This window comes from Equus asinus, chromosome X (genome assembly GCF_041296235.1).
Source record: "Equus asinus isolate D_3611 breed Donkey chromosome X, EquAss-T2T_v2, whole genome shotgun sequence".
Taxonomy (NCBI): domain Eukaryota; kingdom Metazoa; phylum Chordata; class Mammalia; order Perissodactyla; family Equidae; genus Equus; species Equus asinus.
Window position 1 is genome coordinate 15,462,225 of NC_091820.1, and position 27,816 is coordinate 15,490,040.

Below are 27,816 nucleotides of genomic sequence, written 5' to 3' on the forward strand. Positions count from 1 at the left end.
CTATTTCTTAAAGAAGGAGGGAAAGATGGTTTTTAAAACAACTCATGATGGTTGTCTCCTCTAGAGAAGGCAGGGAGAGGGGACGAAGCTGGAGCGCATAGTGAGGGATGGGCTCACAAGTATATGTTTCATAATGACGCTTGACACTGTCCACGACATATAGTCTGTGTGTATCAAACATCATATCAGCTTTCAGAACTGTTTCTAATGCACAGCACCTCGTGAAGTGGCCTCAGAGAGCACTGTAGGACGGAAGGATTCTCACAGTGGTTTGGAGAGAAAAGAGATGCGAGAACCAAGTGAACATGAAGACTGACCCACAGCAAGCCGAGCGTGTGCCCTGTCACATCGCCAGCAATGACTTCAGTTCTGAAAAGCACCAGCATGTTTCCTATTAGTGTCGATTTGAGCTTTATTGGGTTAATTTCTACCTAATTGGTGAATCCATTTCAGGTTTATACTTACAAATGATCTAAAAGCAAAAGGAGCTCATATCTAGTGAAGTGCCTATATTTTTAATCAGCATTATTATTAAAAAGTTTAAGGGAATTAAAATAAATAAAAAGTTTAAGGGAATTAAAAAGGAAGCAAATTCTGACACAAGCTACAACGTGGATGAACCTTGAAGACATGATGCTAACTGAAATGAGCCGGTCAGAAAAGGACAAACACTGTATGAGTCCCCGTACATGAGACACCCACAGGAGTCAGATTCACAGAGACAGCACATAGAATGGTGGCTGCCAGGGGCTGGGGGCAGGGGGAATGGAGCACAGAGTTGCAAGTGGGGAAGATGAAAAAGTTCTGGAGATGAATGGTGGTGATGGTTCCACAACAATGTGAATGTACTTTATGCCACCGAACTGTACACTTAAAAATGGTTAAAATGGCAAATTTTATGTTATGTATACGTTACCACCACAAAAAATAGTTAAAATGATAATTTTATGTTATGTATATTTTACTGCAAAAGAAAGAAAGGAAGAAAAGCTAATAGACATTTTTAAAAGTTTAAGACAAAAAAGGTCCTTGGAAAACATTTTCCCTGGGAAGGGAATTTCAGCATTACTCATTTGAGAAACACTGCTGTGTCTGGTTTCTCTCCAGACCGCCAGGGAGGAGGGAGTTTCAGAGATGGACTAAACATTGTTATATGTCAGAAAGTTGTCTCTAACTTCATGTGTGTTCCTCAAATTGACACCTTTCCTTCTTTCTGGATAAACAGAACGTGTTCAAACTGACAGCTTTTCGTTCAACTGCTCATTTCATCGTGTGGTTCATGAAATGATCACACCACGATTCCCCTAGTTAGGGAAACAAAAGTTAACTGCAATGTGTCATTAAGTGGAACTTCAGATATCTTTGAGTTTCTCTGGTTATCAGATCTCACACTTAACAGGCACTCAATAAAGACTTGCAGAATTTAATTGAACTCCAATAGACGGCAGGATTGAGTCAACTGTCTTGTTTGTCCTACCAATACAGGCTGGTTAAGTTCACAGTTTGAAAATGTAACAAAGAAGAAAGTATACGGTGCACGTTAGCTACCAATGCTTTCTAACATGTACTATCATGAGTTTAGAACTTTCACAGAAACTTGCCCCTGAGAGAGGATCATAAATATTCAGCTAATCTTTGGCCAGGTACCTGAGCTGACATTTGGCAAACACTTGGTGGCTAACGGAGGAATACTTTAGATACTCTGCCCATCGATGAAAGTGATGCATCAAGAAGGTAAGGCTTGGAGACGGTTCTTCCAGCCTGGATCCTGAGGTTCTAGCCACCCTTATACCTGGTGCCGTTTGAAGCTAAAAGCACAATTTTTTTAGGGGAGTATATGACGGTGATACAAAGATGCTAAGCTAGGAAACCACAGGAGGGTTATTACAGCCACAACATTCCCCTTGTCAGCATGGGACTTGGACCCATATTCCAGCCTAATATGAAGTCACACTGAGGACCCCGGGCCTTCAGGACTCAGTTTTCCCTATGGTTCTGGGAAATAAAGTTCCTTTAAATGCCAGTCAGGGTGTGAAGTGAAAGGAGGGAGGAAAGGGGGAAAAAGTTCTCTTTTCTCTCTCCTCTCTCTGTCTGTCTCTGTCTCTCTGTCTCTTTCAGACACGCACGCACGCATGCGAAGCACATATGATGTCAAGGAATGATAAGCCACATGAGCACTTAGTTTCTTGAACTAAAATTGCAAACAAACACAGGGATGGCAAGTACCCTGCCAATCCACACATAATAATCCCCACGGACTGAACTCCCCTTCATTATCATCATCATGGGCCATTCCAATCATCTGGGAGGCTATGGAAACCAAAAATGGATAGGAAATGTCACCCTGCCTACACCCTGATTTCCTTAAAGGATAAAGGGGGAAACTATGTCTATCACATCCTTACATATAATATCAAGATTATGGAAGCAACCTAAGTGCTCAAATGGTAGGGAAATGGTTACATAAGTTAAGACTCATGAACTCAAATATGCAGCTACTAAAAACACTGGCTTTGAAGATGACCACGAAGTTAAGTGGAAAAGCCAGGACAAACAATTATATATACGGTAACACTACATGCCCATATATCCACAAGTATATAGTAAAAAGCCTGAAAAGATATAAGCCACAAGAAACTGATTCTGGTTGTATTGGGGTACTGTATGGGTGGTCAGTTAAAATTCTCCTGCTTCCTATTTTCCAAACTCTCTAATAGTCACTGCACATTTATAGCAAGGAAAATATTTTAAGGTTAGAGAATATTGGAGCTAGAATCAGACACAGGCGTCCTAGAGCCTGCCCCTCCCTCAGTCAGGGGTGGCGCCCTCTACACCCTCCTCGGGGAGCTCCTTTAAGAGGTCCTTTAAGATACCAGGGCCCTCACTGGCAGGGAGGGGCTCTTGAAGAGGCCACTGGAGGCTGTGGGCTGGGGAAGGCCTCCCCGTGCCGGTCACCCCAGTGTCCCCCACTCCCTGCCCTGTGGGGCAGCAGGAGCCCTTCCCAGATGTGCGCACAGGGAGCACACTTCCAAAGCTTTCCTCCTCCCGGGGGGACCACACATCTTCACGTGGCCATCGTGACCTTAGACTGCACCGAAAAAACAATAGTTTCATCTAGTTTCACCAGCTATAGTACTTTTTACTGAGCAAAGGAGGTGGTGACATCAGTTGAAAATCCTGAAGCATGGGGCAGTACCGTGGGAGAGGACTTAAAGAACTGCAGCGTGGGGCGGTCCAAGGGAGAGAGCAAGTGGGACAAAGAGGGGCTGGGGGAGAGATGAGAGGATGGGAGCGAAGAGACAGGGGGTTTGAAGGGGAGAGAGGGAGAGTTAGGGGACAGAGGGGGAGAGAAAAGGAGTGGAAAGGGAGGAGGAAGAGGAGGGGCTTAGTAAGAAGGAGGAGGAAGAGGCAGAGGTGTGGAAGGGAGGAAGTGTGGAGAAGGAGGAATGTACAGAAGGGGTGTAGGCCAGGAGAAGAGGTACAGACACAGGCCAGGAGAGGAGGGCTGGGGAAGAGAGGGTGGTGAGAGCGGGTGAGAAAGAGAGAGAAAGAAGGAAGGAGGGGCAGACAAGAGAGGGGCTGAGGGGAAGGGGATGGGGAGAGCAGGAGGGAGAGAGGGTCAGGAGAGGGTGGGTGCAAGGAGGGGTGTAGGCGGACAGTGAGGGAGAGGGGGGCATGGGGCAAGAGGAAGTTTGGGGAGAGAAAGAGTAGGGAGTAAAGAGAAGGTGTGGGAGGGGTGGGGGAGGCAGGGGTCAGGGAACAGGGGTGAGAGAGAGGTGCAGGGGCAAAGAGAGAGTAGGGGGAAAAGGTGGGAGGAGAGAGGGTAGGGATGAGGGGGGTGGGAGTGAAGGGCAGAGGACAGGACGGGTGTGGGTTGAGGAGTGAAGGATGAGAGAGAGGGTGGGGGAGAGAAAGCTGGAGGCTGGGGAGAGGCAGCCAGCCAGACTTCAGAGCGACAGTCCCCTGCCCCCTTTTCCCTACATCTCTCTGCCTCAGCAGTGGTTAACTTGCCAGGCAGTGGCTGTTTTTCACAACATCTTCATCTCTTCCTCCATTTAAAAACCCACAGGTTCCCGAAAAGAGCCAGACAGTGTCACAGCCATGCCCCGCCCCGACTGCGTGCCATCACCAACCCATCCATGTGCCCCTGAAGTCACATCCACACTTTTTAAGTGCTGCCAACTCAAAAGGAGAAAGCAAGTTCAGTTACACAATGCAGGGTCTCAAAGGGTAAAAATAACCCCGTTACTCACTCTGAAGCACAACCGTGCCTGGCGCGGCCAGGAGCCCTTCCTGGGGTGGAGGGGGGGCGGGGGAGGTGATTGTGAAAGGGGCTCTGAGGATGAACGGAGCACCCTCGAAGGCTCTGGCACTACCTCACACCAATTGCCCCTGTGTCAAGAGAAAGCCAGGAAAAATGGGCACAGGCACTTCCAGGTCCTCTGGCTTATGGCTTTCAAGCATCCTTATCCAAGAGTGGCCCTTAGGTACCCCCATCTCGCCTTCACTGTTCCTGGGGGCAGGGCTTCATTCTGGTCATCTGTGTCCCAGCACGTAGCATACACCTAGCACCAAGTAGGCCCTCCTTAAACACAGCCACAGGACTAGAACTGAGCATGTCCCTCCGCTCATAGACGTGGGCACGGAGCAGCCACTCGTGTATCTCTAGGAGGCGACACCGACTCCAGTGGGCTCAGAGTTTCGCTAACAGGAATTTGGAACTGGGACCAAATCAAATCCCTCTTAACAAGTGGTTGGAACTGTGGCACGTGCCCCATGAATGAGTTGCACAGAGAGAAGAAAGGGGACAGGTTTTTCAGGTTAGCAGGCTCCGCTTGGCTTCCTCACTTGAAGTCCTTATTACACACACAACATGACAGTGGGAAGACATTTCCTAACTCACAAGAAGCGAGGTCTAGATCAGTTAAGATCCAGGACAAAGTTTCTGCCAGCATAAGAATCCAGATCAGTTGAGACTCAGGAGTACCCAGCAGAATCTCCCAGGGAACTCTTCCAAAATACACCCGTCCCTCCGTCACGATTGGATGGGGAGGACCCAGGCACAGAGCTCTGATGCATGTCCCCAGGGAAAAATTCAGCAGCTACATAGTTCTCCCATCGTCAATTAATCATGAGGTAAAATGGAGGGAAAAAAATAACAGAGATACCTATCTGCTGGTCTATGCATGAATCTCCCTGGAAGAATTCACGAGAAATAAAAGATCGACAGCCCATGGGGAGGGGCTCTGGATAGCTGGAGGACCGGGATGGGAAGACTCCGCACCTTTTGAATTTTGAATGATGTGGAGGTATAACCTATTCTAAAAACTAACTTTAAAAAATAATTTAAACATTTCTCCAGCAAGCAGCTGTAGTCTCTATGCCCAACAATCAGATGAACATTGTGAACCGCTTCCCCTTTCAAATATTTTCCTCAGTTGGTAACACCCCTACCCCCATCCCTCCCACCCCCCCCAAGCTAATTACTTTCTTTTCATTTCTTTCCTGATAGTCAAAGGTAGCAATTAAGCTGAGAAATCACCACCAAATAACAAACACTTACTTTGCCCAACCCGTGTTAGGTCTCCCAGATGAGCTCATTGACAGACTGTGTGTGGGTTGACACCTGTGTTCTCCATCTAATATTTTATTGAGAACAAAGGGGCAGTGAGAAATCACTGGTGCAGTGGTGAAAACGGTCCCATTTTGTTCAAGGTGTGAAGAGGTTTTTTATTTTTTGTGTTTTTTTTAATCGACCAAAATAGCAGAAAGGCAAAGCCCATTTATGAAGCCGTTCGTGTCAACTGAACTTCACCTAGAAGCTGGCGCGTAAAACACTCGAGGGGAAGGCAGCATCCAGAGAGTCTGGCAAAGAAGATGGAGATCCACAAAGAAGGTGGCTAAGGGGAGGGGAGAGAAAAGCTAGGAAGGCCTTTCCCAGTTCTCATCCCAAACAAGATTCAAGCACCTCCTTCTGGCTCCAGGCACAAAAATGAGAACTAGCTGGAATAATTAGAGAGGACACTAAGCTAATTAAAGACTTTTCACATAGGGAGTGGGTGTGTGATGGGTAAAACTGGTGCAGCCCCAGAGGACCAGACCTAGAACACGGCCCCAAGTCTTTCAAGTCTAGAACAGTCCAGAAAAATCCGGCAAAAACACAAGGTGTGCATCCTGACTGGTAAGAAGGTGAAGTTTAAGGAAACGGTAATTTAAACTGTTTATACATGCTGTCCTTGGGTGTGTAACTTAAATTTGTTAGGCAAAATGAAATGAGTAATTAATCAGCTTAAATATTTATAGTATTGAATCCAAGATACTGAGGAAGAAAGAGCAGCATGAATTGAATAGCACTTCATCTTGCCACTCTGTCCCCCCGACTCTGGGACAAAGCAGCCTCCTGCGGTGGCCCCACCACTTCCCTGGCCGCTGGGAGGAAATAAGCTAAGGCCTTTACTGGGCTTTTCTTGCCAACTGATACCGTTCACTGAGGACAAATACCACAGAATTTTTTGTTATTAGTGTGTTTTCTTCCCGAGCGTAACCATAGGCACAGTTTATCATTGAGGTAAGGTCCACGAGCCACATTTTGCTTTAAGTGTCTCCTAATGAAAACTATAGAACTGTCTGTAAGATATTTATCCATAAAATAACAATCGAGTTGAAGACCAAGCACTCATAATCAAACAGGCTGCCAGCGTACCTGTGCCTGCTGAAGGAATTTAAGCAAAGAAACGTGGAACTGCATCCACTCTTTATGAGTGAATTCGAGTCATCAGCGTGACATTGCAGCGTTTGCTCCCATGATCGAAATATTCTTAAAGGACCTGAGTAATTGCCTAGGAAGTTACCCAAGCGACTAACTCACAATGCTTCAGGATGGAGAAAGAAATTCAAAATTCCCCCACAGGATGAAAGGGATGTAACCAACGGAGGTGCCTGGAAGGCCAGGGCAAAAATGAAGTACCTCCCAAAGGAAACATCAACCAAAAACATTTAAAAACAACAAACGGACACTTTCTCTTTTCCTCTATTCCTTTGGAATCTTCCACTGGAATCCTCAGGCTTCCAGCAAGTGTCTTCCAAAATGGTTGGGCCATCCAGGACCGCCAGGGGACACGGATTCTAATCTTCAAGTTAGAAACTTACCAGGGAGGGGTGAGGAAAGTTTTCAAAATAGATAGTGGTGCTGGTTGCACAACATTGTAGATGTCCTTAATGCCACTAAATTATGCACTTAATGGTTAAAATGGCAACTTTCATTATATGTATTTTATCATAATTTTAAAAGTTAACGTAATATACCAAAAACCATTGAATTGCACACTTTAGATGAGTGAATTGTATGATATGTGAATTATATCTCAATAAAACTGTTTAAAAACAATTTACTTGGGGGCTGGCCCGGTGGTGCAGGGGTTAAGTGCGCACGTTCCACTTCGGCGGCCCGGGGTTCACCGGTTCAGATTCCAGGTGCGGACATGGCACCGCTTGGCAAGACATGCTGTGGTAGGCATCCCACGAATAAAGTAGGGGAAAATGGGCATGGATGTTAGCTCAGGGCCAGTCTTCCTCAGCAAAAAGAGGAGTGGCAGCAGTTAGCTCAGGGGTAATCTTCCTTAAAAAAAAAAAACCTTGGGAAAAAGTCTGTAGAAAGAGCCTCACTGGGGAATGCAGGAGCCTGACATTTACTGAGCATCTATATTAGGTGCTAGTTCTCTCATATCGAAAGGGAGTTGGGTTCTGCAGCTAGGGGACCGTGTCACTTTGCCTCTCTGAGTCTCAGTTTCATCATCTGATGGTGTGTGCCATGACTGCCAAGAACCCTTCGAGCTCTTCAGTTGCAGGGACCAATGTGTGAGTGGCAGAAGACCCATCACCTGTCCCCTGGCATATAAGCACATCCCACTAGGAAGGCAAAACATCAGGGGAGCCAAACACGGGAGAAATAAGTTTAACAACTTCGTAACCCAGGTATTGACAGAAGAGAGGCAAGAGCTATGTGAAGGCACCTTCCACTCAAAGAACAAAATGGGGAAAGAGTGTCAAAGAGTCCCGCTCTCCAGTGACTTCTTGGTTCATTCATAAAACAAAGGCTGAGGCCACAGAGGAAAACCTTATGTTCCCGAGTGGCTGATGATGAAGGAAGGACAGTGCTTCGAGCATCTGTGGAGCACTCAGAGCAGGCTTCCCCAACATTCGGGGTCAGAGAACTGCCGTGGGGGCTGTCCCAGGCACCGTAGGATGTATAGCAGTGTCCCTGGCCTCTGCCCACCAGATGCCAGTAGACTGCCCTCCCCCAACCAGCTGTGACAACCCAGTGTCTCCAGACATTGCCCAATGTCCCCCTGGGAGGAAGAATCACCCCTGTTGAGAGTGACTGCCAGAAAGAACTTTCTATCTTGAACTGGCATTTCTTTGTTGAAGCCATGTGACATACATGGCATTGCCCTTCTCATACACTGCAATGCTGGCCACCATGAACTGTCAGCAAACAGACCTTGTCACCTCGCTCTGCCTGGGGGATTTTACAGAATTGCATATACACTGCTGGCAGCCAATAGCCTCGGAGAATTTCAAGTGGTAACCATACTTGGGTGAAGGGTTACTCATTCATTCATTCATTAACATATGGCACTTCCCCTATGCCAGGCAATGAGCCAGGGCAGTGTAGTTGGGGACACCAGTCAGAGAGGAATAGACTTCATATAAGATGAAGTGCTGTACAGCAACCTCCGGAGCAGGCCTCAAAAGATGAAGGAGGGGCCCCCCAAAGATGTCCACATTCTCATCCCAGAACCTGTGAATATGTTACCTTCCATGGCAAAAGGGACTTTGCAGATGTTTTTAAGTTAAGGATCTTGAGATGAGGAGAGTATCCTGGATTGTCCAGATGGGCCCAATATAACACAACAGTCCTTATAAAAGGAAGGCAGGAGGGTCAGGGTAAGAGAGAAGGAGATAGGAGGACAGAAGCAGAGGCTAGAGTGATGCAGCCACAAGCCAAGGAATGTGAGGCCATCTCCAGAAGCTGCAAAAGGCAAAGAAACGGATCCTGCCCTAGAACCTCCAGAAGGAACGCAGCCCTGTCAACACCTTGTATGGACCCAGTAAAACCCATTTTGGTCCTCCGATCTCCAGGCGTGTAAGATTACAAATTTCTGTTGTTTTCAGCCACTGAGTTTGTAGTAATTCATTACAGCAGCAAGAGGAAATTAATTCAGGGAGACTACAAGGCAGAGAAGAGAGCGAAATCTGTACACCATCAAGGGAACTATGTGGGAAAGGCTCAGAGGCCTGAAGGAGCATGGATCAAAAAAGGGTACGGAGTGGATGCCAAGCTTCACAAAGCTTTGCTAAGGCACTGAGGATCTAAGGCATCTGCAGAAGGGTAGAGACATGGGGTTAACTCCAGAAACATTTGGGGCTTGACCGCACATTGGAAGGGGCTGAGAGAGGGGAGAGGGAAAGGAAGAAGAGGGAAGGCGAACAGCAGAGTACCTATGGAAGGACCAGAAAGGTGGTAATGCCCTTAAGGAAATGGGGACTAAAGGAGTTGGGCAGGTATTATGGAGGAGAAATGCTGAGCTCGGTTTACAACACGCTCTGTTTGAGGCGTCTAAGACACACCTGGGGGAAGTTAGCTAGAAGGTTAGGAGTAATAGTTAACTCGACCAATATTAATTTAGGCTTACCATGTGCCAGGCACAGGGACACACTGACCAAACCAACATGGTTCCTGCGCTCCTTAAACGTGGAAGAGAGAGGCTGAAGAGTCAGTATCAGAGTGATATGATACGAGAGAGACTTGACTGGCCATTGCCGGCTGGGAAGATGGAAGGGGCCATGTGCCAAGGAATGTGGGCAGCCTCTGAAAGGTGGAAAAAGCAAGCAAAGGGATCCTCCCCTAGAGCCTCCAGAAGGCCCGCAGCCCTGTCAACACCTTGATCTTAGCCCAGTGAGACCCATGTTGGACTTCTGATCTCTAGAACTTTAAGATAACAAACCTGTGGTGTTTTTAGGCAGCAAGTGTGTGGTAATTTGTTACAGCAGCAATTAGAAACTAATACAGGTACCAGGTATAGAAAATCACAAACAAATATCAAAAACCCTAATTATGTTAACAATATATTCCTAATGTCCCTTCTAAGGAGGATGGAGGGAAAAGAAGGGTGATGAGAAAGACTTGTGTGATACTCTGGTAAAAGTCCAAGTGACTAACACTGAGATGGGCCTGCTAGTGTCACTAACAGCAAGGTGTTGGAGATCTGGTTCAGACTGGATTCATGGAAGAATCAACACTGTACTGCTCTAGTAACTCCGCGAGAGGTTTGTTCTAAACGAAGAGCATCTTTTTCTCCTTCTCCCAGGAGTCACTTCATGTGTCACTCATAATAGCATGCTATTCTATGACCAGAGTGCCCATACACTCTTCAACGACCCACGCACTCTGGACCTCAGCATTCTCATCTGCAAGGCAAGGAGGTTCTACACTTGACCTTGACCATGCGTCAGAACCACCTGGCGGGCTCATTAATACACGGATTGCTGGGCTCCACCCCCAGAGTTCCTGATTCCGTAGGTCAGAGTTGGGGCCAGAGAATTTGTATCTCTTATGGGATCCCAGGGGAGGCTGATGCTGCTGGTCTCTCATATCACATCACACTCTGAGAACCGCTGTACAGTATTAGAGACTCTCCTTCTCTCACACTGAAAGGATGCTAATATTTTCCTGCCCTGCATCTTTCCCATTCAGAGCCGCCCTGACTTCTTGGTTCTTGGCAGCTTGTTCTGTGTTATTCTGAATGTCTTCCCTCGGTAGAGCATTTCAGTTGTCCATTCTGCCTAATGTTCAACAACAGTCCCCAGACTAGAGCTGGCCGATATTAAGGAAGTAGCCACAGAATATGCCTACAAAGCCATTCTCCTCCACACCCCTACCTCCTATTCCCTGCCCCTACTCATCACTTAGTTAACTCGGAGACAGAGGACCAGCCCCTGCCATCTGGTCTGGGAGCTGGCCAGGCAATCTCCTGCTGAACACAGACAATTCCCCAGAACACCAACATCAGATAAGGCCATTCTGTGACCAGGATGGCACAAGACAAAGACCGCTCCGTAATCATGTCTGAACTCAGAGAATACACGAACCTTGTCCAAACCACAAATGTCCGCAAACACCCCCCAGTCCTGGCTGAGATTAGTGACTGCTGCTTCTTTACCAATCACAGCCTTTGTCTGGTCTTCCCTGCTTCTCCATAAGATTTATTGAGACGCCCAACCATCGAGTTACCCCCACTTTCTGACAGCATCCAGTCCAGAACAACGCCCAGCTGCCTTACACGCTCCCCAAAAGCCCCTGCCACAGGCCCCAGTCCTCTGCTGTCCTTCCTGACACCCTCTTGCTGCAATGCCCACACTTCCCCAGGGTGTGCGTTCTCCCTTGCTGCAAGAAGAAACCAGTTTGTTCCACTCCAGGTATGTTCCTAGGGGGTGTGGCAGGAGGGTGGTGACAACTCAACTTTCAGATTTCAGCTCAAACACAATCTCCTCAAAGACATTGTCCTTACCCCTCTCCAGCCTAAGTGAGACTCCTCCTCTCCTTCCAGGAGACCTACTATGGCTTATAATCATGTATTTTTGTGAGTACTGCATTCAAGTCTGCCTCTTCCACTAGACTGAGAAACCCAAGCTGGCAGGTCTACGTGTGTTGTCCGCCTGTTCCTAGCACAATGCCTGGCTTTACAAAGCAGGAGGTCAATAAATATTGGATGGATGGCTGGAAAAATGGATGAATACCGACCATTGTATGCAATCTACTTTAAAACAATTAGAAATACAAGAGTTGATGAGAGAATGTCAGTAACACAAGAAGAACTGAAGGGGTCAGAGAAAAAACAACCGAGGCTGTGAACCAGGATGGAGGCAAGGTCTTGCCCCGGCCCTGGTAGATAGAAGTGGGTAAAGTAAAGGTCATGAACGATACAGGTGGAGTCTTGTCTTCCATTTCTAACTGCAGACTGTGTGTGGAGACCAACACGTTATAGTCATTTTCGCTTTAGTTTAGCATAAAGCAGTCTACCACCAAAACAATACATTGCTAAAAACAGTCAAACTTTGTTCTTACTCTAGAATTCTTTAAATGGAAATCATTTGCCAGGCTTGTGAATCCTTCACTACTCACAGATTTGGGTCCTAATAACATTTGTGCCATTGTAATGATAAGAGGCCTTCCCTGTATGTGGCACTGCAGGCCTCTCCCTGCGAGCTCAGAGGGCACATTCTGAGTGGGATTTTGTAAGAGGCCATTTCACAACGAGCTGGCTCCATTTCAGAGTTAGGGATTTGATGCCTTTCAGTTATTTTTCAGATCAAAGACCATATAATACAGTTTTATTGTGTTATCCATCAACAGAAAAATCATTATGAGGCCAGGTAAGAATGCAAGCAGATCAAATTGATAAACTGGACGAATCTTCTGAAAACCAAAGGGCCTTGGGGGATTGGGGAAGGGGGCGTGCCTGTGTGTACACACACACCCGCTTCAGAAACAGCAGTGTTAGGCGGCTCCATGGGAAGACACGCAGAACCAATCGTTAAATACCTGTACTTCATCACAAATACACTAGTGCAGGTGCTTTGGAAAAGAGCAGGCGATCTTCAGCCACAAACTACTATGAGCATCTTAAATCCCACTATAAACATTTTAATGAATTAAATGATAGTATGCATTTTAATCTTATCGCCTCTAAGTATCAACACCTGAAATAAATGAAAGTCCCTTTTTGTGCCCCCTCCCTTTTGTAATGGTTACAGTAAAAAAGATTAAGCTTGAAAGGACTATAAACTGCAGAAGCACTCTCTAATTTTCTTGGGAGGTTCTGGATAATGAAAACAGTTCAGACTTGAATGATATAAACAGGTCTGTTTCTTCTTTTTTTTTTTTTAAAGATTGGCACTTGAGCTAACATCTGTTGCCAATCTTCTTTTTTTCTTCTTCTTCTTCTCCCCAAAGCCCCCCAGTACATAGTTGTATATTCTAGTTGTAGGTCCTTCTGGCTCTGCTATGTGGGACGCCGCCTCAGCATGGCTTGATGAGCGGTACCATGTCAGCGCCCAGGATCCGAACTGGTGAAACCCTGGACCGCCGAGGCAGAGCGCACAGACTTAACCACTCGGCCACGGGGCCAGACGGCCCCCTGTTTCTTCTTTAATGGAACTCAGTCCTCTTCCTACTGAGATACAGAAAGCACGGTCCAGCCAGGGGAGAAGACATTTGGATCCAATTTCTTTTTATGTGCAAGCCTCTTGGTGACCCACCCAAAACAAAAGGTGATCAAAAACAGCATTTTTGGTTACCTCAGGAGAAACCAATCTGTTACCAAAGCGATGGGTGATGCGTAAAGTATGTACTTTTGTTAATGAACTAAATCCTCGTATTAGGTGCCAAAGAAAAACAAGAGTGCAAGCTAAGTGTTTTGTCTTCCACAGAGTAGGAGGTTTTCATACCGCCTCATTCATTCATTCATTCAATAAATATTTATTTATGGCCTACTCCGTGCCAGGCACCAAAGAAAACATTGCTGAGCAAAAGAGTGTAACACAGCGCTGTCCCTATGCTCATGGAGCTTACAGTAGGGGAGATAAATGTTAAATTCAAATAAATCTGTAACGCTGCTGTGAAAAAGAAAAGGTGCTATAAGAGAAGCAGTAACAGAGAAACTGATTTAGACTGGGGGTGGTACGGGGATCAGAGAAGGGCACCTAGAAAAAAGTGACATTGAAGCTGAGAGGCCACCAGATCGCCATCACTTTAGAAAAGGAAAACCATTTTGGCAAATGACCACAAATGGGATTTTAACTTTGCCTATCAACAACTGACTGTGTTAAACTGCCCTTTTCCAAGGCATCTGTCTTCATGAGCATCCTATGACTGCTCACCTATCACTGTCTGCCTCGCCTACTCAGATCCTATTACCTGAGCACAAAAAGGTCTCACTTTATTATGACATTATAATCTACAGCCTTCCTATGCTTGGCCTAGAAACACCCAAAAATAATCTGCCAGAGGCATGAAAAACAGAGACTGGCCGCCAGCAAGAATATTACCTGGGAGGGCCAAACATTTAATAGTCCAGGCAATCACAAGTCCTTTGCCCAATAAAGTGCCAAGTCCTCCCGGTAAAGTGGCTCCAATACTCCGGGTCTATACCAGATGGGACCCAGGGGGCCTAACGGTTAGTTGCCGACTTGGAACTGATGTTTGGTCAGTAAATCAACGACTGGATCACCGTTTCCAGTCCCCCGACCCTGCAGACTTAGAGGATCTGGGAAGTGGCCTTTGAGCATCACGGAGCGGAGAGCTCGCCAGGCTGGAGGAAGGAAGGAGACAGAGAGGGGGTCAGGGCCCAGAGTAAGAGGGGCGCCAAGGGAGGCGCGTCAGGCGCTCAGGACCCGAGGACGGCATGCCAGGCCAGGTACTGGGGCGTTTCTCGCCCCCCTAGCACGTCAGCACCTAGCAAAGGCAACCCGGCCCCCGGCCGCCCCGACACCCCGAGATTCCAGCTTCCCCGCGACGGGGCCAGGTGGGTACCGCGAGCCCAGTGCAGGGCCGGAGCCCACCAGCTCCTGGTACCCGCGTCCTCAGCGCAGAGGAGGGCGCGCTGGGGCGAGAAGACGGCCAAGACAAAACTCTCCCCGCCCACCCGAAAATGCAACCACACCCCCTTGCATCCCTCAGCCCAGCCGCCCCGGCCGGCCCCCGCGATCCTCCGCCCAGGCCCCCGCGGAGCTCCCGTCTGCGCCGCGCGGGCTCGGCAGGGACGCGGACGCGAGTGGGAGTGAATGGGGGTGCGCGAGGCAGGCAGGGTGCCCACCGCGCTGCCACCCGCCGGGGCCCTGCCAGGGGCGCCCTCCCCGGCTCCGCGGTCCTGGGACAGGCACGCCGCCCCCAGGTTGAGGTGGGCACCCAGGGGCCGGGGCGCGGGCGACCCCCACTCACCCATTGGCGTCGAGCCGGGCCGGGCCGCCGAGGCAGCGTGAAAGTTGGCGGAGGCGGGAGCGGGGGTCGGGGCGCCGGGATCGGGCCGCGGGGGTCGGGGAGCCGGGATCGGGGTGCGGGGGTCGGGACGCGGCGGCGGCTGGGCCGGCTTCCTCCTCAGTAGCGGCGGCCGCGGCGGCTCAGCGCCGCCCGCTGCTGCCTCTGCTGCTGCTGCCGCTGCTGCCCCGGGGCGACTCCTGCTGCTGCTGCTGCATCGCGGCCCGCTGCGCCCGGCTGCGCCGGGTTTCCTGCTCCCCGCGAGTGGAAATTGCGAAAAAAAAAAAAGCGCCGCCCAGCCCAGCGCCAGGCAGCCACGGCCGCACCGCCCGCTCTCCCCCTTCCTCGCCGCCACCGCCGCGATGCTCCTGCGGCTCCGCCTGCCGGGGACGCGCGGCCGCCAGGGCGGGGGCGGGGCCTGCGAGGGGCGGGGCCTGCGAGGGGCGGGGCTGGTACCCGGGGCGTCCCTGCGGCTGCGGGGCTCCGGCGCCCCCCTCCCCGCCTTCTGAGGAGGGACCCAGCTCCGCGAGGCCGCCCCCAACCCGCGGCGGCTCAGCTAACGCCCCGGGAAATGCCGCGAGACTCCTCGAGACCGGAGGAGGGGCGTGGGTCCATGGGGGAGGGGGCGTCCGAGTGGAGGGGCACATGGGGAAGGAGGTGGAAGTAGCCAACCCCGAGGGTGCGACGAGAAGTGGAGGATGGGCTGGGGGAGGTGAGACCATGGGAGGGTGAGTGACCGCACACCTGCTGAGGGTGATGGCAGGTAACCCCGGGGAGTCGAGGCAACCCAGAATAACGCTTTACAGAGGGGGCTGTTGGGAAGGAAGGAGAAGGGGTCCCTATGGAGGGAGAGAAATGCTGTGTCCCCTTCAGGGCAGCGTGGGACCGGCAGGCCAGGTGCGAGTTCGTCAGGTAGGAGGTGGTGGGATGGAGATGCAGGAAGACAGAGAAGGGCGCAGCGGGGGTCGGTGGGGCGCATCGCCCCGCACCTACTCTCGCAGGGACCTGTAGCCCCACACCCCCCGTGGCTGGGCCAAGTGGGGTTCGGTTGCTCAGCAGTGTTCCCGGGCTCTGATGTTCCCAGGAATCCACTGAGGCAAGGGCTGACTCCCTCCTCGACAGGCATCATTGTGCCCTATTGACCCCCCAAACCTGAGCAGCCGACCCTTGAGTGGGCGCTAAGATGAAAACAGGGAATTCGTGGGAATTCACGGGTAACTCCCAAGTTCCTTTTTGGGTCACACCTTTCCCCATAGATACTCTGCCAGCCACCACATTCATTTACCGTCCCGTTATTTCCTTTTCCCTTTCCACCATCTGGTGGTAGGAAGAGATAGTGAAATAAATGGGAGACGTTCAGGAAGAGAGAAAAGAAGACAATAAAGAAGTTAAATCATTGGCCCCTGAAAAATGGAGAGGGCTGAGGGTTAGTGGGTCCACTAACCACAGGTGACAAAAGCTGACCCCCTACCCAATATAGGGCTGTCTTCATACCTCACCTATGATATTGAGGCAACTCTTGTAAATTGGTTACTTCCTGGGGTTTCTGCAGAAAGATGTTCTTATAACCATTTCATTAGTTTAAAAAAACTCTCAAAGTCAGGGTTTACGAACAAGAGATGAGTAGCATCATCTTTCTAAATCTGTGTGCGGCAGAGCAAACTAAACAGAAGACTAAACAAGGGACAGAAGACCCATCCACACAGCGGCTGAGAAGGTAGTACAGTTGTCCCTCGGTATCCGCGGGGGATTGGTTCCCGGACTCCCCCCGGATATGAAAATCCACGGATGCTCAAGTCCGGTAGTGGCCCTCCGCATTGGCGGATGCAGAACCCGCGGATACCGAGGGCCGACTGTAGTGACATCAGTGGCAGACTGCTATGGAAGGGATTAAAGAACATGGAAATTAGCAATCTGAAGTGTTGAAGGCACAGATGAATACGCAATTATACCTGCTCCAGGCACCATGGCGCCTCAGTCATTACAGGCCTTGGCTATCAGGGTGATGAGGCCTTGTGGTAGGATCTTAGAGTTGACAAACACTGGAACTCACAGAGCCTTGCCAAGGCCCACTGTTACTGGGACTTTATTTCTCCTGAACCCCACCCAGAAGAACTGGTCTGGAGTCTGCGCAATTCCAGAGATGATTCTCTTTGCTAAGTCAAGGGTCACTGGGCCACCTTGTCCCTCTCGCAAAGAGACTCAGACCCCTGAAAGTGACTGGGCATGTTTCAACATGGAAGTAACTAGCTGGACTTCTGGACTAGCGTCTTGGTGCTGAGGAATGCTGGCTGGCTGCCCCAAGAGTTCTCAGAGCAGTGGTCCAAAGTCTTTGAACATTGTTGATTATGCCCACCGTGGCCAGCGTTGCCTGGACTTGCCAGAGGCCAATACACCTAAACCAGCAAACTGGTGGCTGAACTCTGTAGGGCTCAAAAAACCCCAAAAAACTAAGCAGCTTCTCGTATGTCCTGCCCCATCTTACTCATCTCTCTGTCCTACATGGGCAAGACAGTCTTCTTGTTTACTTTTTCCCTGCTTCCCACGGTGAAGATAGATGACCTGAACTTTTGTGTCTTGGTTTGGCTCTGGTCTGTTTCAGCGCGCACATTTTCCTTCTTGAATCAGACTACTACGTCCCTACTCCTTGATCTGGGTTTGCTTCCTATGTGGACAAATTCGTCATTTTATCACACTGATGGCAAGACAACATTTTTGAAAATTCCTGAACTGTGCTCTAATTTTAATGCCTTAAGTAAACTAAGTTTACTTCAGTGTGACAGCTCAGCTACTTTCCGTTCCCCAAACCCATTATCTATTCTGGTAGTCTTCTCATGAGTCTACGCAACACTGGAGATGTTTTTCACTTTAAGTTGCTCTAAATTACAAAAATGGACACTCTTCCCCTGCCACTTACTGTTTGGTTCTTCTGAATTGTTCCTATTGTCCTTTTATTCTTCCTTTGACAAACTTTTGCTGACCGGCACAAGGGAAGTTAATATCAAGATTCAAATCCAGCTGCTGACAAGAATAGATGTATAATTCCTCATCCCACCTCCCTCTTACGAGAGTGTGTTTTAACAGAATAGTTGGCGCAATATTTCAAATTATGTGAACTCATCTCATGAATATTGCTAGAGAAATACAGTTGTATTCGATACCACATCTCTGTCCCACTGAATTCCCATTCCTCCCAGAATGGATAATGTGTTCTGGGAACGGAAAGTAGCTGAGCTGTCGCACTTCACATATCACATGACTTAAAAGGCCCCACTGTGTTGCTTGGTGGTGGTGACATTTTGGATAAAAATGGAAGGCAATTGAGCCTCTGCCTGTGTAGCACTTACTGCCTGTCATGCCTGCTGTCTGAGTACTCGGACTTGACATCTCTAATTTGCATGTAATGAATGATACTTTGCTTTGATAACCTTTAATATCATCTTTACATTAATATAAATTACATGCAGAGTGCTTTACAAAAGACAGTCATTATCTGGCGCTTCTGATGAGCTTTATGGAGAAATGCGAAAACCTCATGGTGCCAGAAAGCAAGGAAGTGCTCAATAAAAATGATGGGCAAGTCAAAAGGGCACAGGAGCCAGCCCAAGAGAGCTCTCAAAGGCCACAGCTGGACCAATCCAAGCAACAAGCTAAATAGTGATCTAACCCAAAGAATAAAATTCATATCTTTAAGTCCATATGGATATAGATAAATGACTACATAAGTAAGTCAGGGAGAGGACACAAGTCTTCTTTACAGAGGACTTCCAGTAAATAAATAGAGAAGAAATGAGGGAAAGAGAAAACCACCATAACACCACAGTAATAATTGATGCAGGCACAATCCACCTCGAATTCTCAAATTAGCAGGTGCGAGTTTAAGGAGAAACCCTGGCAGACAGACAGCACTTCAAACAGGCGCACGGGGCTCTGCTCTGACTGCTCCGAGGCGGGCTTTGCCCTCCTTCCTTTGCACGGTGTACTCTGGGTGAAAGGTAACTTGTCCACATCAGATCAAAAGCCATTGAAATGACATCTTGCTCTATTATGCTTGCCCTGGCTTGATAAGCACTCTTGGAATGACCCACTCACTTCCCCTCTTATCTTTTTCAGTGACTCCTTTGCAGCAAATCCAAGAGGACTGGTTTTACCAGCTCCATGGAGATGAAAACTAAGCAGATCAGACAGGTAGATCATTTATAACACAGCGAAACTGTGATTATCTTTACAAGGTTTCTAGGAAAGGCTTGCTTTGTAAAGGAAAACACAAAGGAAGTAACTAGAAAGTGAAATGTGCCGTCCTACGAGGCTATAAGACTGGAATCGGGTGTTCTTGTTTAAAAGTCCAAAGAATGCCTGAGTAATTGACTCCAAAGGTGACCAGTCACAGGAACTTGCATCTAAAACAAACAAAAAGAGCCCCAGTGTATAGATGAACTCGCTGAGAACATCTTACCATCCTTTTTCACAGCACTGCTTTGTCTAAGAAAACAGTAAATTGGGAGACCAGTCTTAGGAAATTAACAAGAAATATAGTTTCTACTACCTTCTGTCCACTCTACCTGGCCCCCTCCCTCCTAAAATTACAAGGGATCATGTGGAAGGAAGGGTATTTTCCCAATTAAAAAGTGAATCAAATGATATTCCAAAAAAATTCCAAAAGCACTGGACATTAATTTAAGATCATATGTGTGAAATATGCCTTGTAATAAATATTAACATGTTTATATAGAACAATTGGCATTTAACGTAGAAATAGACAGGCCAATTTTTTTAAATGGGAGCTGATTAATGATGGGGGGTTTTTGATCTTATCAGTAATGAAGATTTAAAAGTAGGAAGTGCCTTGCAAAACTGATTTCTCCTTTTCTCTGAGCTTTCAGGAGAAGTTAAGCTCAGAGGCCCCATCACAGACTGCGGTTCCATTGGAGCTGGGTCTCCAGGACGCATAGATGTTTGCCGGCATTCCAAACAGAGGGAAGAGCACGTGAGAATGTTCAGAGTCTGGAGAATAGATGGTGTTGCAGGGGGACTTGTGCGCAAGGGGCAGGAGTGCAGCCAAATGTCTGATTCGAAGTGCTCTCCGTGCCAGGCCCAGTGTGAACAAGACCCTGCAAGCAAAGGGTAGGAGCACAGGTTTCTAAGCAGACTGATTTTAGGAAGATAACTGGCGAGTCCACGGAAGCGGGGTCAGAGGAGGGAGAGCCTGTGAGTGGGAGGCCATGGACAGGCCGGAGATATTAAAGGTGAGAAATGTGATGGCATTGGCACTGACAAAGAGGAGAGGCCACATTCTAGAGTCGTTTCTGAACTACATTTGACGGACCTGGTGAGAGAGGGTAGGGAGTACAGATGGAGGATTTGAAAGAATTATTTTGTTAGCTGGTTTGGAAGCTGAGTAGATGGAGAGATCAACCAAGTGGAGAAGGAAGTTGTTGGGGTGGGGAGGAGATAATAAATTCAAACTTGAATCTAATTAAGAGTAAATACAAAAGGTAAGGAAGTAATGACACATGCTGCAACATGGATGATCCTTGAAAACATCATGCATGCTCAGTGAAAGACACCAGATACAAAAGGACACATATCGTATGACTCCATTTACTTGAAATGTCCAGGACAGGTAAGTCTATGGAGACAGCAAGTAGATTAGGGGCTGGGTGTAGGGGCTGGCGAAACTGGGTTGTGACTGCTAGTGGGTACAGGGCTTCTTTTGGGGGGACAAAATGTTTTAAAATTGATTGTGGTGACAGTTGCACAACTCTATGAATATACTAAAAAAATTGGATTATACACTTTAAAATGGGTGAATTGTATGGTATGTGAATTATATCTCAACAAAGGCTGTTATAGTGTATATAAAAAAGAAGTGATAATGGGTACAGAGTTTCAGTTTGGGAGGACAAAAAAGTTCTGGAGATGGATGGAACAACGTGAATATTATGTACTTAATTTTACCATTGTAAAATTTACTATGGTAAATGTTATGTTACGTATATTTACCACAATAAAAAAACAGGGTGACTACATTTGTGATCAGTGGGTAACATGAGGCCCACTGGGGAGGTTTTCCCTACTCCAATAGCAGCCCCGCGCTGCTTCCCAAACAGGACGTGAGTATTGTTATAACTGCTACTCCATCATCCTCAGTGTCACCTCTTCAGAGTTCAGAGAGACCACGTCCAGTGGCCTGGGCTGAGGGTGATGAGCCACAGCCACCCCCCAGGTCTCGAAGCCCCCGCTGCACACAGCCAACCCCAGATGAGTCCTCAAGGCCCAGAGACCACTTAATGGAAAAGTCTCTAAACCAGGAGCTCACTGAATAAGACAGGGCGCAACCCTTTCCTAACACGACTTCTTATTAAATACAGCCAGTCAACTCAAGTTCCTCTCCTCAAAAATAATTCCAGGCCAGCCAGAGGCAAAGTCGGAAGTAAGTGAAGTGCATCTTTGTTCGCCCTTGATTCGCCTGTTGAAGTCTTCTTTCCTGGACCACAGCGGTTCCTAAGTGTGGCTCCCAGACCAGCAGCAGCCCACGGGGACTTGTTAGCAAGGCACATTATGGCCCCCACCCCAGACCTGCTGAACCAGGAACTCTGGGGGTGGGCCCCACTGGTCCACGTTGAGCCAGCCCTCCTGGGAATTCTCATGCAGCTTGAGCATAAGAACCTCTGCTGCGCCTCAGCTCCCTGGAGCCCAGAGGACCGGTTTGGAATCTGATGCACTGGTTGATCCTCAGTAATGAAAAAGGGCTCATGGGAGCTACCAGTGACACACACCTCGGAGCTGGTAAAGCCGATTTAGTATTTATTCTCATTACAAAAACAATACCTGAGGCCAGCCAGTGGCATAGTGTTTAAGTTCGTGTGCTCTACTTCGGCAGCCCAAGGTTTGCAGGTTTGGATCCCGGGCGCAGACCTAGCACCACTCGTCAAGCCACGCTGGGCAGCATTCCACATAAAATAGAAGAAGATTGGCACAGATGTTAGCTCCTCAGATAAAATAAATAAACAAAAAGCAGTGCCTACTCATTTTTTTTTAATTTTTAAATAAAACAAAGATATACTATAAAAGGTAAAAATCTTCCATGACCTCACAATTATCAATTATTGCAGCGGTAGTTGATACTCACTGTTAACTTCTGATGGAATATTCCTCCAGACATTTTTAAAATGTGTAACGATACTAAGATACGTGAGGATTTCCCCGCGGTGTAATTGCATATTGTTCGAGCTGGGGACTCCTCTTCAGGGCTCTAATGATGGAAACTCAGCACCTGGGGGAGGGAGGATTTTTTACTGTAGGAGTCACAAATCACCTTTTCTTTTTCTCATAAATTCGATTGTGAAATATTAAACTTGTCTGGAAGAGAACTTTTTGAGAATGTATTGCATAACCTTCTGGGAAGAAATGAGAATTCCTGATAAAAATGCTTCAGGAGGTCTCCAATCCTCTTTCAGGAGGGTAAGTTCTTTTCGGGGAATCCAGCTCCGTCCCTGCCCAGCCACCCTCTCAGCCACCTCAGGTCGCAAGTCTAGTGACACTTAGCCTGACATGCTTTTCCCTCATGTCCGGTCTAACAATGATCATCTAACCATTCGCTTCCCAGAAAATATCCTGACCAAGAGGGAACCTTGAAAGGAAACTGCCGTGTGTTCATCATTAAATTTTCTGAGAAGTTTTATATACTCATAGGTCTCGCCTGACTGTAAACAATACAAGTAGCCCATCACATAGGGACCAGACCTCCTCTCAGTGCCCAGATAAAGGAGCCGAAAGGTTCAACTTTACATAAAAATACAGTGTCTCACCTAGCTTTGGGAAATTTCTCTGGGCAGTGAGGATGATCTTAAGATAATAATCCCTACCGTTTATGGAGGAGCAGGAGGCTGCAATAACTCTTTTATCCTCTTTTATATTCTCACGATAACAGAGTAAGGTAAATGTTGCTATCCTCATTTTATAAGTGGGGAGACTCGAGTTTGGACGCCGTGCCCTACATCCTTAGCGGGAGAGAGAGGCAGGCCTGGAAGGTAAAGTCAGCTGTGTCTGTCAGACATTAGAAACTATAGAAACTAGAAACTACAGAATCATCTGAAATGGGATGAAACAACCCAATTTTTTTATGGTTTAGAATTCCTATTCAATGGTCTCAATATAAAATTTAAGTGGATCCTTGTATTTTGCTTGGTATGAAATTTGTATACAGGGCCAGCCCCAGTGGCCTATTGGTTAAGTTCAGCACACTCCACTTCGGCAACCTGAGTTCATTTCCCAGGCGTGGACATACACCACTTGTCTGTCAGTGGCCATGCTGTAGTGGCAGCTCATATACACAAAAAATGAGGGAGATTGGCAGCCGATGTTAGCTCAGGGCAAATTTTCCTCAGCAAAAATGAAAGAAAGAAAGAAAGAAAAGAAAGAAAGAAAGAAAGAAAGAAAGAAAGAAGGAAGGAAGGAAGGAAGGAAGGAAGGAAGGAAGGAAGGAAGGAAGGAAGGAAGGAAGGAAAGAAAGAAAGAAAAAAAGAAAGAAAGAAAGAAATTTGTATACATATAAAATGCTCAAGACATGACACTGAGGTGTAAAACACAGAATACACGTTTACATGTCCCCTATACTTACAGTTGCCTTTTATTTAGAAAATACATTAAAAACTTTGGAAACAAATATTCCAAAAGGTTAAAAGGTCATCTTGGAGTCACGTGGCTGTTGTTGATCCTTGCCTTCTATTTTCTGAGCCAGCAGAGGATGGGGGTGCAGCCACTGGCCTGGGGATGAACAAGTCAGGCTTCCCCTGGTACTAGCTGGTGTGCAGTCTTGGGAAGTTTCTGAACCTCTCTGTGCCTCGGGTTCCCATCTGTAAAATGGGCTGGCATGAAGCCGTAATGAGCTAATGCTCATAAAGTGCTTAGGATGGCATCTGGCACTGTTCCAGATTTTCTTTACTGAGCATAATTTTAATAACAAAAGAGGTTGCTTTTAAAGGTCATTAGACATTTATTATTTCCTATTTTCCTTATTTGAATATCTTAGAATAAACAATGGCTATAATTGAACAAATGAACATTTAAAAATTACTATTGCAGGACTTTAAAGTGAGCATCTGACAATTTGTAGCAAGTCTTAAGAAATACAGACTTCTGGTTAATCCACACAGCCAGCACACTGGCTACTTGTGTTACCGTCTCTCCCTCTCAAATCCTGGTAAGATGATGATAAAGGAACAAAGAGGGAATCCATCCACAAGGACGGGGGAACAGGAGAGGAAACATCACAGGACTAGGCATTTCAAGGCATTGTTGGGGTTCAAACAGCAGCCTGGTAGAGGTAACAGGCTTAGCAGGAAGCCACCAAACAGAGATCTGCAGTGGACCCAGGGAAGAGAACACCTTGGCCAAGCAAAATCCAGGCAAGGCTCAGGGCTGCGATCAGGAGGACAGTGTCGTCTTCTGTACACTGAGTGGCTGGACCCTTGGTCCCCTCCTTACCCTGATCCACCAGACATTAAACCCAAGAGGATCCAGTTCCAGGAACCCTAGGGACCAAGCCTGGCCATCCTCCCTGCCTGCCCTCTCTGCCGCAGGCAGACAATGGGAGGCTTCTTCCCCAGAAAAACCGAAGGGGCCTAGAGGAACGATCCCCAGATGTGGATGTGGGAGAAACGGAAACCAAACACTAGTCCCCTGGAGCCTGTGGAAACCAAATTTGTGTGCAGATGAGATCTGCAGCGGCTTCCCATTGAGCTTTTGAGAGCACTTCGCCGCTGTAAACCAGGGCAATTGGTGGGAACTTCTCCGAGATTCTTGACAATTGCTGCAGCTTCTATGCCAGTTTTGGAGCTTTGGACCAAAGCATTCAGTGTCAGCTCCTCTGACCTTTTGGGCAGTGTCCCCGACCTCTATCCTCACCACCCGCTCCAGCTCTTCCAACCCTCACATATGCCCCTATTTCTATACTCAACCTTTTATACCTGAAACATGCAGAGTAGCTTCTGTTTTCCTGACCGGACCCAGACTGATACACCCTGTGCAGGAGGTCTTCCTTTTCCATCCTTGGTCCCCCTCCAGCCTGCTCTGGGCACTGGCAGTATGGATGGCTTTGTGTCAAGTTCATTCAGTGGACAGCACCGGCAGAGACAGACGGTGGGAGGAGAGAGAAGTTAGCGTCTATATTTCTCTCACTCCCTCCCTGCCATGTCACTGATTGGCTGTGTCCTTCTACTGAAGACCACAACTCCCATCAGCTGCCCCTTTCCGTGTGAAGACCCTGGCAGAGTTCCAAACACAGCTCCCTCCTTTTGCCCTTTGGGCCTCAGGTAGTAAAAGCCCTCCATTGTTGCTTCCCATGGCATACTCATCTATTCTTTGCTGCTTCTTCTAAATCCTGCCCACATCTTCCTAAATAATCCCTTATTAAACCCTTCTCAATGGCCCAGTTTAATTGCAGCATCTGTTTCCTGCCAGGCCCCGACTGACACACTGCTCTGTCACCCCTCACCAGAGCCCCCGCAGGCTCATAGGATGACCAAAAGGCTTTCAGGTGCCTCAGTGTTCAATATCAACAGTGAAAGATCACCAGACACTTGAGGAGCATTTCCAATGTAAAAGAAAGAGACAAAAAAGGAACTAAGAAAAAAATAAGTATATAGGGAACAAGAGAAGACTTCAGCATCAATGACCAAAACACTAAAAGATTCTCAGAATATTAAAAGAAGATACTGCATCCATGAAACAAGGACAATACATGAATAAAAATAGAGAGAGAGAAAGCGAGGGGGGAAATGGAAAGGGAGGACGGGGAAGAGGAGGCAAAGTTGTTACAATTCAAAGGACAAGAAAGATCTTGGAAATTTGAAATATGAGGGCCAAAATTTAAAAACTGAATAAAAGAGTTGTCAGATAAAGTCAAGGAAATCTCCCAGGAAGTAGAATAAAAGACAATGAGATGGAAAATAGAACAGAAAAGACAGAAAATATAGAGGATCATTCCAGAAGGTCCAATATGCAACTTACAGGCAGTCCAGACAAAAAGTAAACAACAAAATGGAAGGACTGGAATTACCAAATTAATAATACAAGAAAGTGTCCCTAAACTGAAGGACAATTGTTTCCACATAGAAAGGGCCCACCAAATGTCCAGGACAATTAATGAAAAAAGACTCACCAAGGCATATTATCGTGAAATTCAGAGCACCAGTGAGAAATCCTAAAAGCTTCCAGAGAGAACAAGCAAGTTGCATAACAAAGGATTGGGAATCAGAACAGTATCAGACTTCTCAATAAGGTCTCTAGAAACTGGAAGATAATGGAGCAATACCTTCAAACTTCTGAGAGTAAATAATCCTCAACCCAGAATTCTACAATGAACCAAACCATCAATAAAATATGAAGGGGGAAGAACGACATCTTCAGACACGTAAGGACTTCAAGTGCACGTACTCTTTCTTCAGAAACATCAGGAAGATGCACTCCAGCAAAAGAAAAGAATGCACTAAGAAAATGGAAGACACAAGACCCAGGAAACAAAGGATGCCATACAAGAGAGCAATGAGAGGAAAATTCCTGGGTGATTCGGTTTAGCAGGACCAGAGGGCAGTCAGTCCACCTTGAATAGCATGGAGAGCTCTAAGAGGGAGGTCTGACTTAATTGAGTATGTGGAACATGTTATCAATAAGCTTTGGCAGATTTGGTGGAGGATGTGCTGGGAAGAATAATGGAACCCCAAAGATGCCTACGTTCTAATCTCCAGAACCTGTGAATATGTTAGGTTCTATGGAAGAGAGAAATTAAGGTTGCAGATGGAATTAAGGTTGCTAATCATCCAACTTTGGGATGGGGAGATTGTCCTGGATTATCCAGGTGGGCCTAATGTAATCACAGAGGTCCTTAAATATGGAACAGGGAGGCAGAAAAAGAGTCAGTGTCAGAGTGATGCAGCTTGGGAAAGATGTGACCAGCCATTACTGGCTTGGAAGATGGAAGGAGCCATGAGCCAAGGAATGCAGGCAACCTCTCAAAGCCGGAAAAGACAAGGAAATGGATTCTCCCCTAGAGCTTCCAGAAGGAATGCAGCCCTACCAACACCTTGATTTTAGCCCAGTGAGACCCATTTTGGACTTCTGGCCTTATTACAGCAGCAATAGGACACTAATACAGAGGATTTGAATGAGTGCCTAAAACTAAACAAATAAGAAAATCAAGACAGTCATTAACATCAGGAAAAACAATAAGTTGTAAAAAAAGGAAACACTCTCTAGTATAACCTAGAACCTATGTGGTTCATCAAAAAACAATGGTTATGTGATCATATCATGTAAAGCAATTAATAGTGATTAACAAAAAAATATGACAATAACATATTGGGAGACTTTGGGGTTGGAAGTTGGGGAAAGTAATGTAGGAGAGCTAAATCTTCATCTATTATAAGAGAAACTCAATAGATAGTGCCTAAAATTAATAAATCAAGAAATAGCAGTACAGGCGTATTATTTAGATGTAGGGAGGTAAATCTAGAAGAAACAGATAAAAGAGTTGAAACTGGCTCCCCTTGGGGAGTGGAACTGAGGAACACAAGGGGCTAGAGCGGGGACCGCTGCGTAGGGAGATAAGCCTTATTTAGGACAATTGTTTAAACTATGTGTGTGCCAGTTTCCTATTGCTGCTGTAATGAATTATCACAAATTTAGTGGCTTAAAACATTATAAATTTATTATCTTACAGTTCTGGAGGTCGGAGGTCCAAATGGGTCTCACAGGGCTGAAATCAAGATATTGGCAGA

At 47.1% G+C, this 27,816-nt stretch overlaps 1 protein-coding gene and 1 long non-coding RNA gene across 5 annotated transcripts in view; one reads left to right on the plus strand and one right to left on the minus strand.

The window, feature by feature from the left end:
- Window positions 1-15,430, minus strand: part of SH3KBP1 (SH3 domain containing kinase binding protein 1) — a 314,407-nt gene extending 298,977 nt beyond the window's left edge. The window contains exon 1 of one of the 4 annotated variants that reach the window (XM_070502189.1): window positions 15,002-15,430. In XM_070502189.1, the coding sequence (XP_070358290.1) occupies window positions 15,002-15,005 (4 nt within the window). In that variant the 5' untranslated portion in view covers window positions 15,006-15,430. The remainder of the gene's footprint in view (window positions 1-15,001) is intronic. The other 3 variants (XM_070502186.1, XM_070502192.1, XM_070502188.1) reach the window with 3 other exon arrangements.
- On the plus strand, window positions 14,778-20,511 carry LOC139042661 (uncharacterized). Its single transcript, XR_011499642.1, has 3 exons — window positions 14,778-14,960; window positions 19,151-19,225; window positions 19,921-20,511. It is a non-coding gene; the product is annotated as an uncharacterized lncRNA (long non-coding RNA).
- Window positions 20,512-27,816: the final 7,305 nt, after the last annotated feature.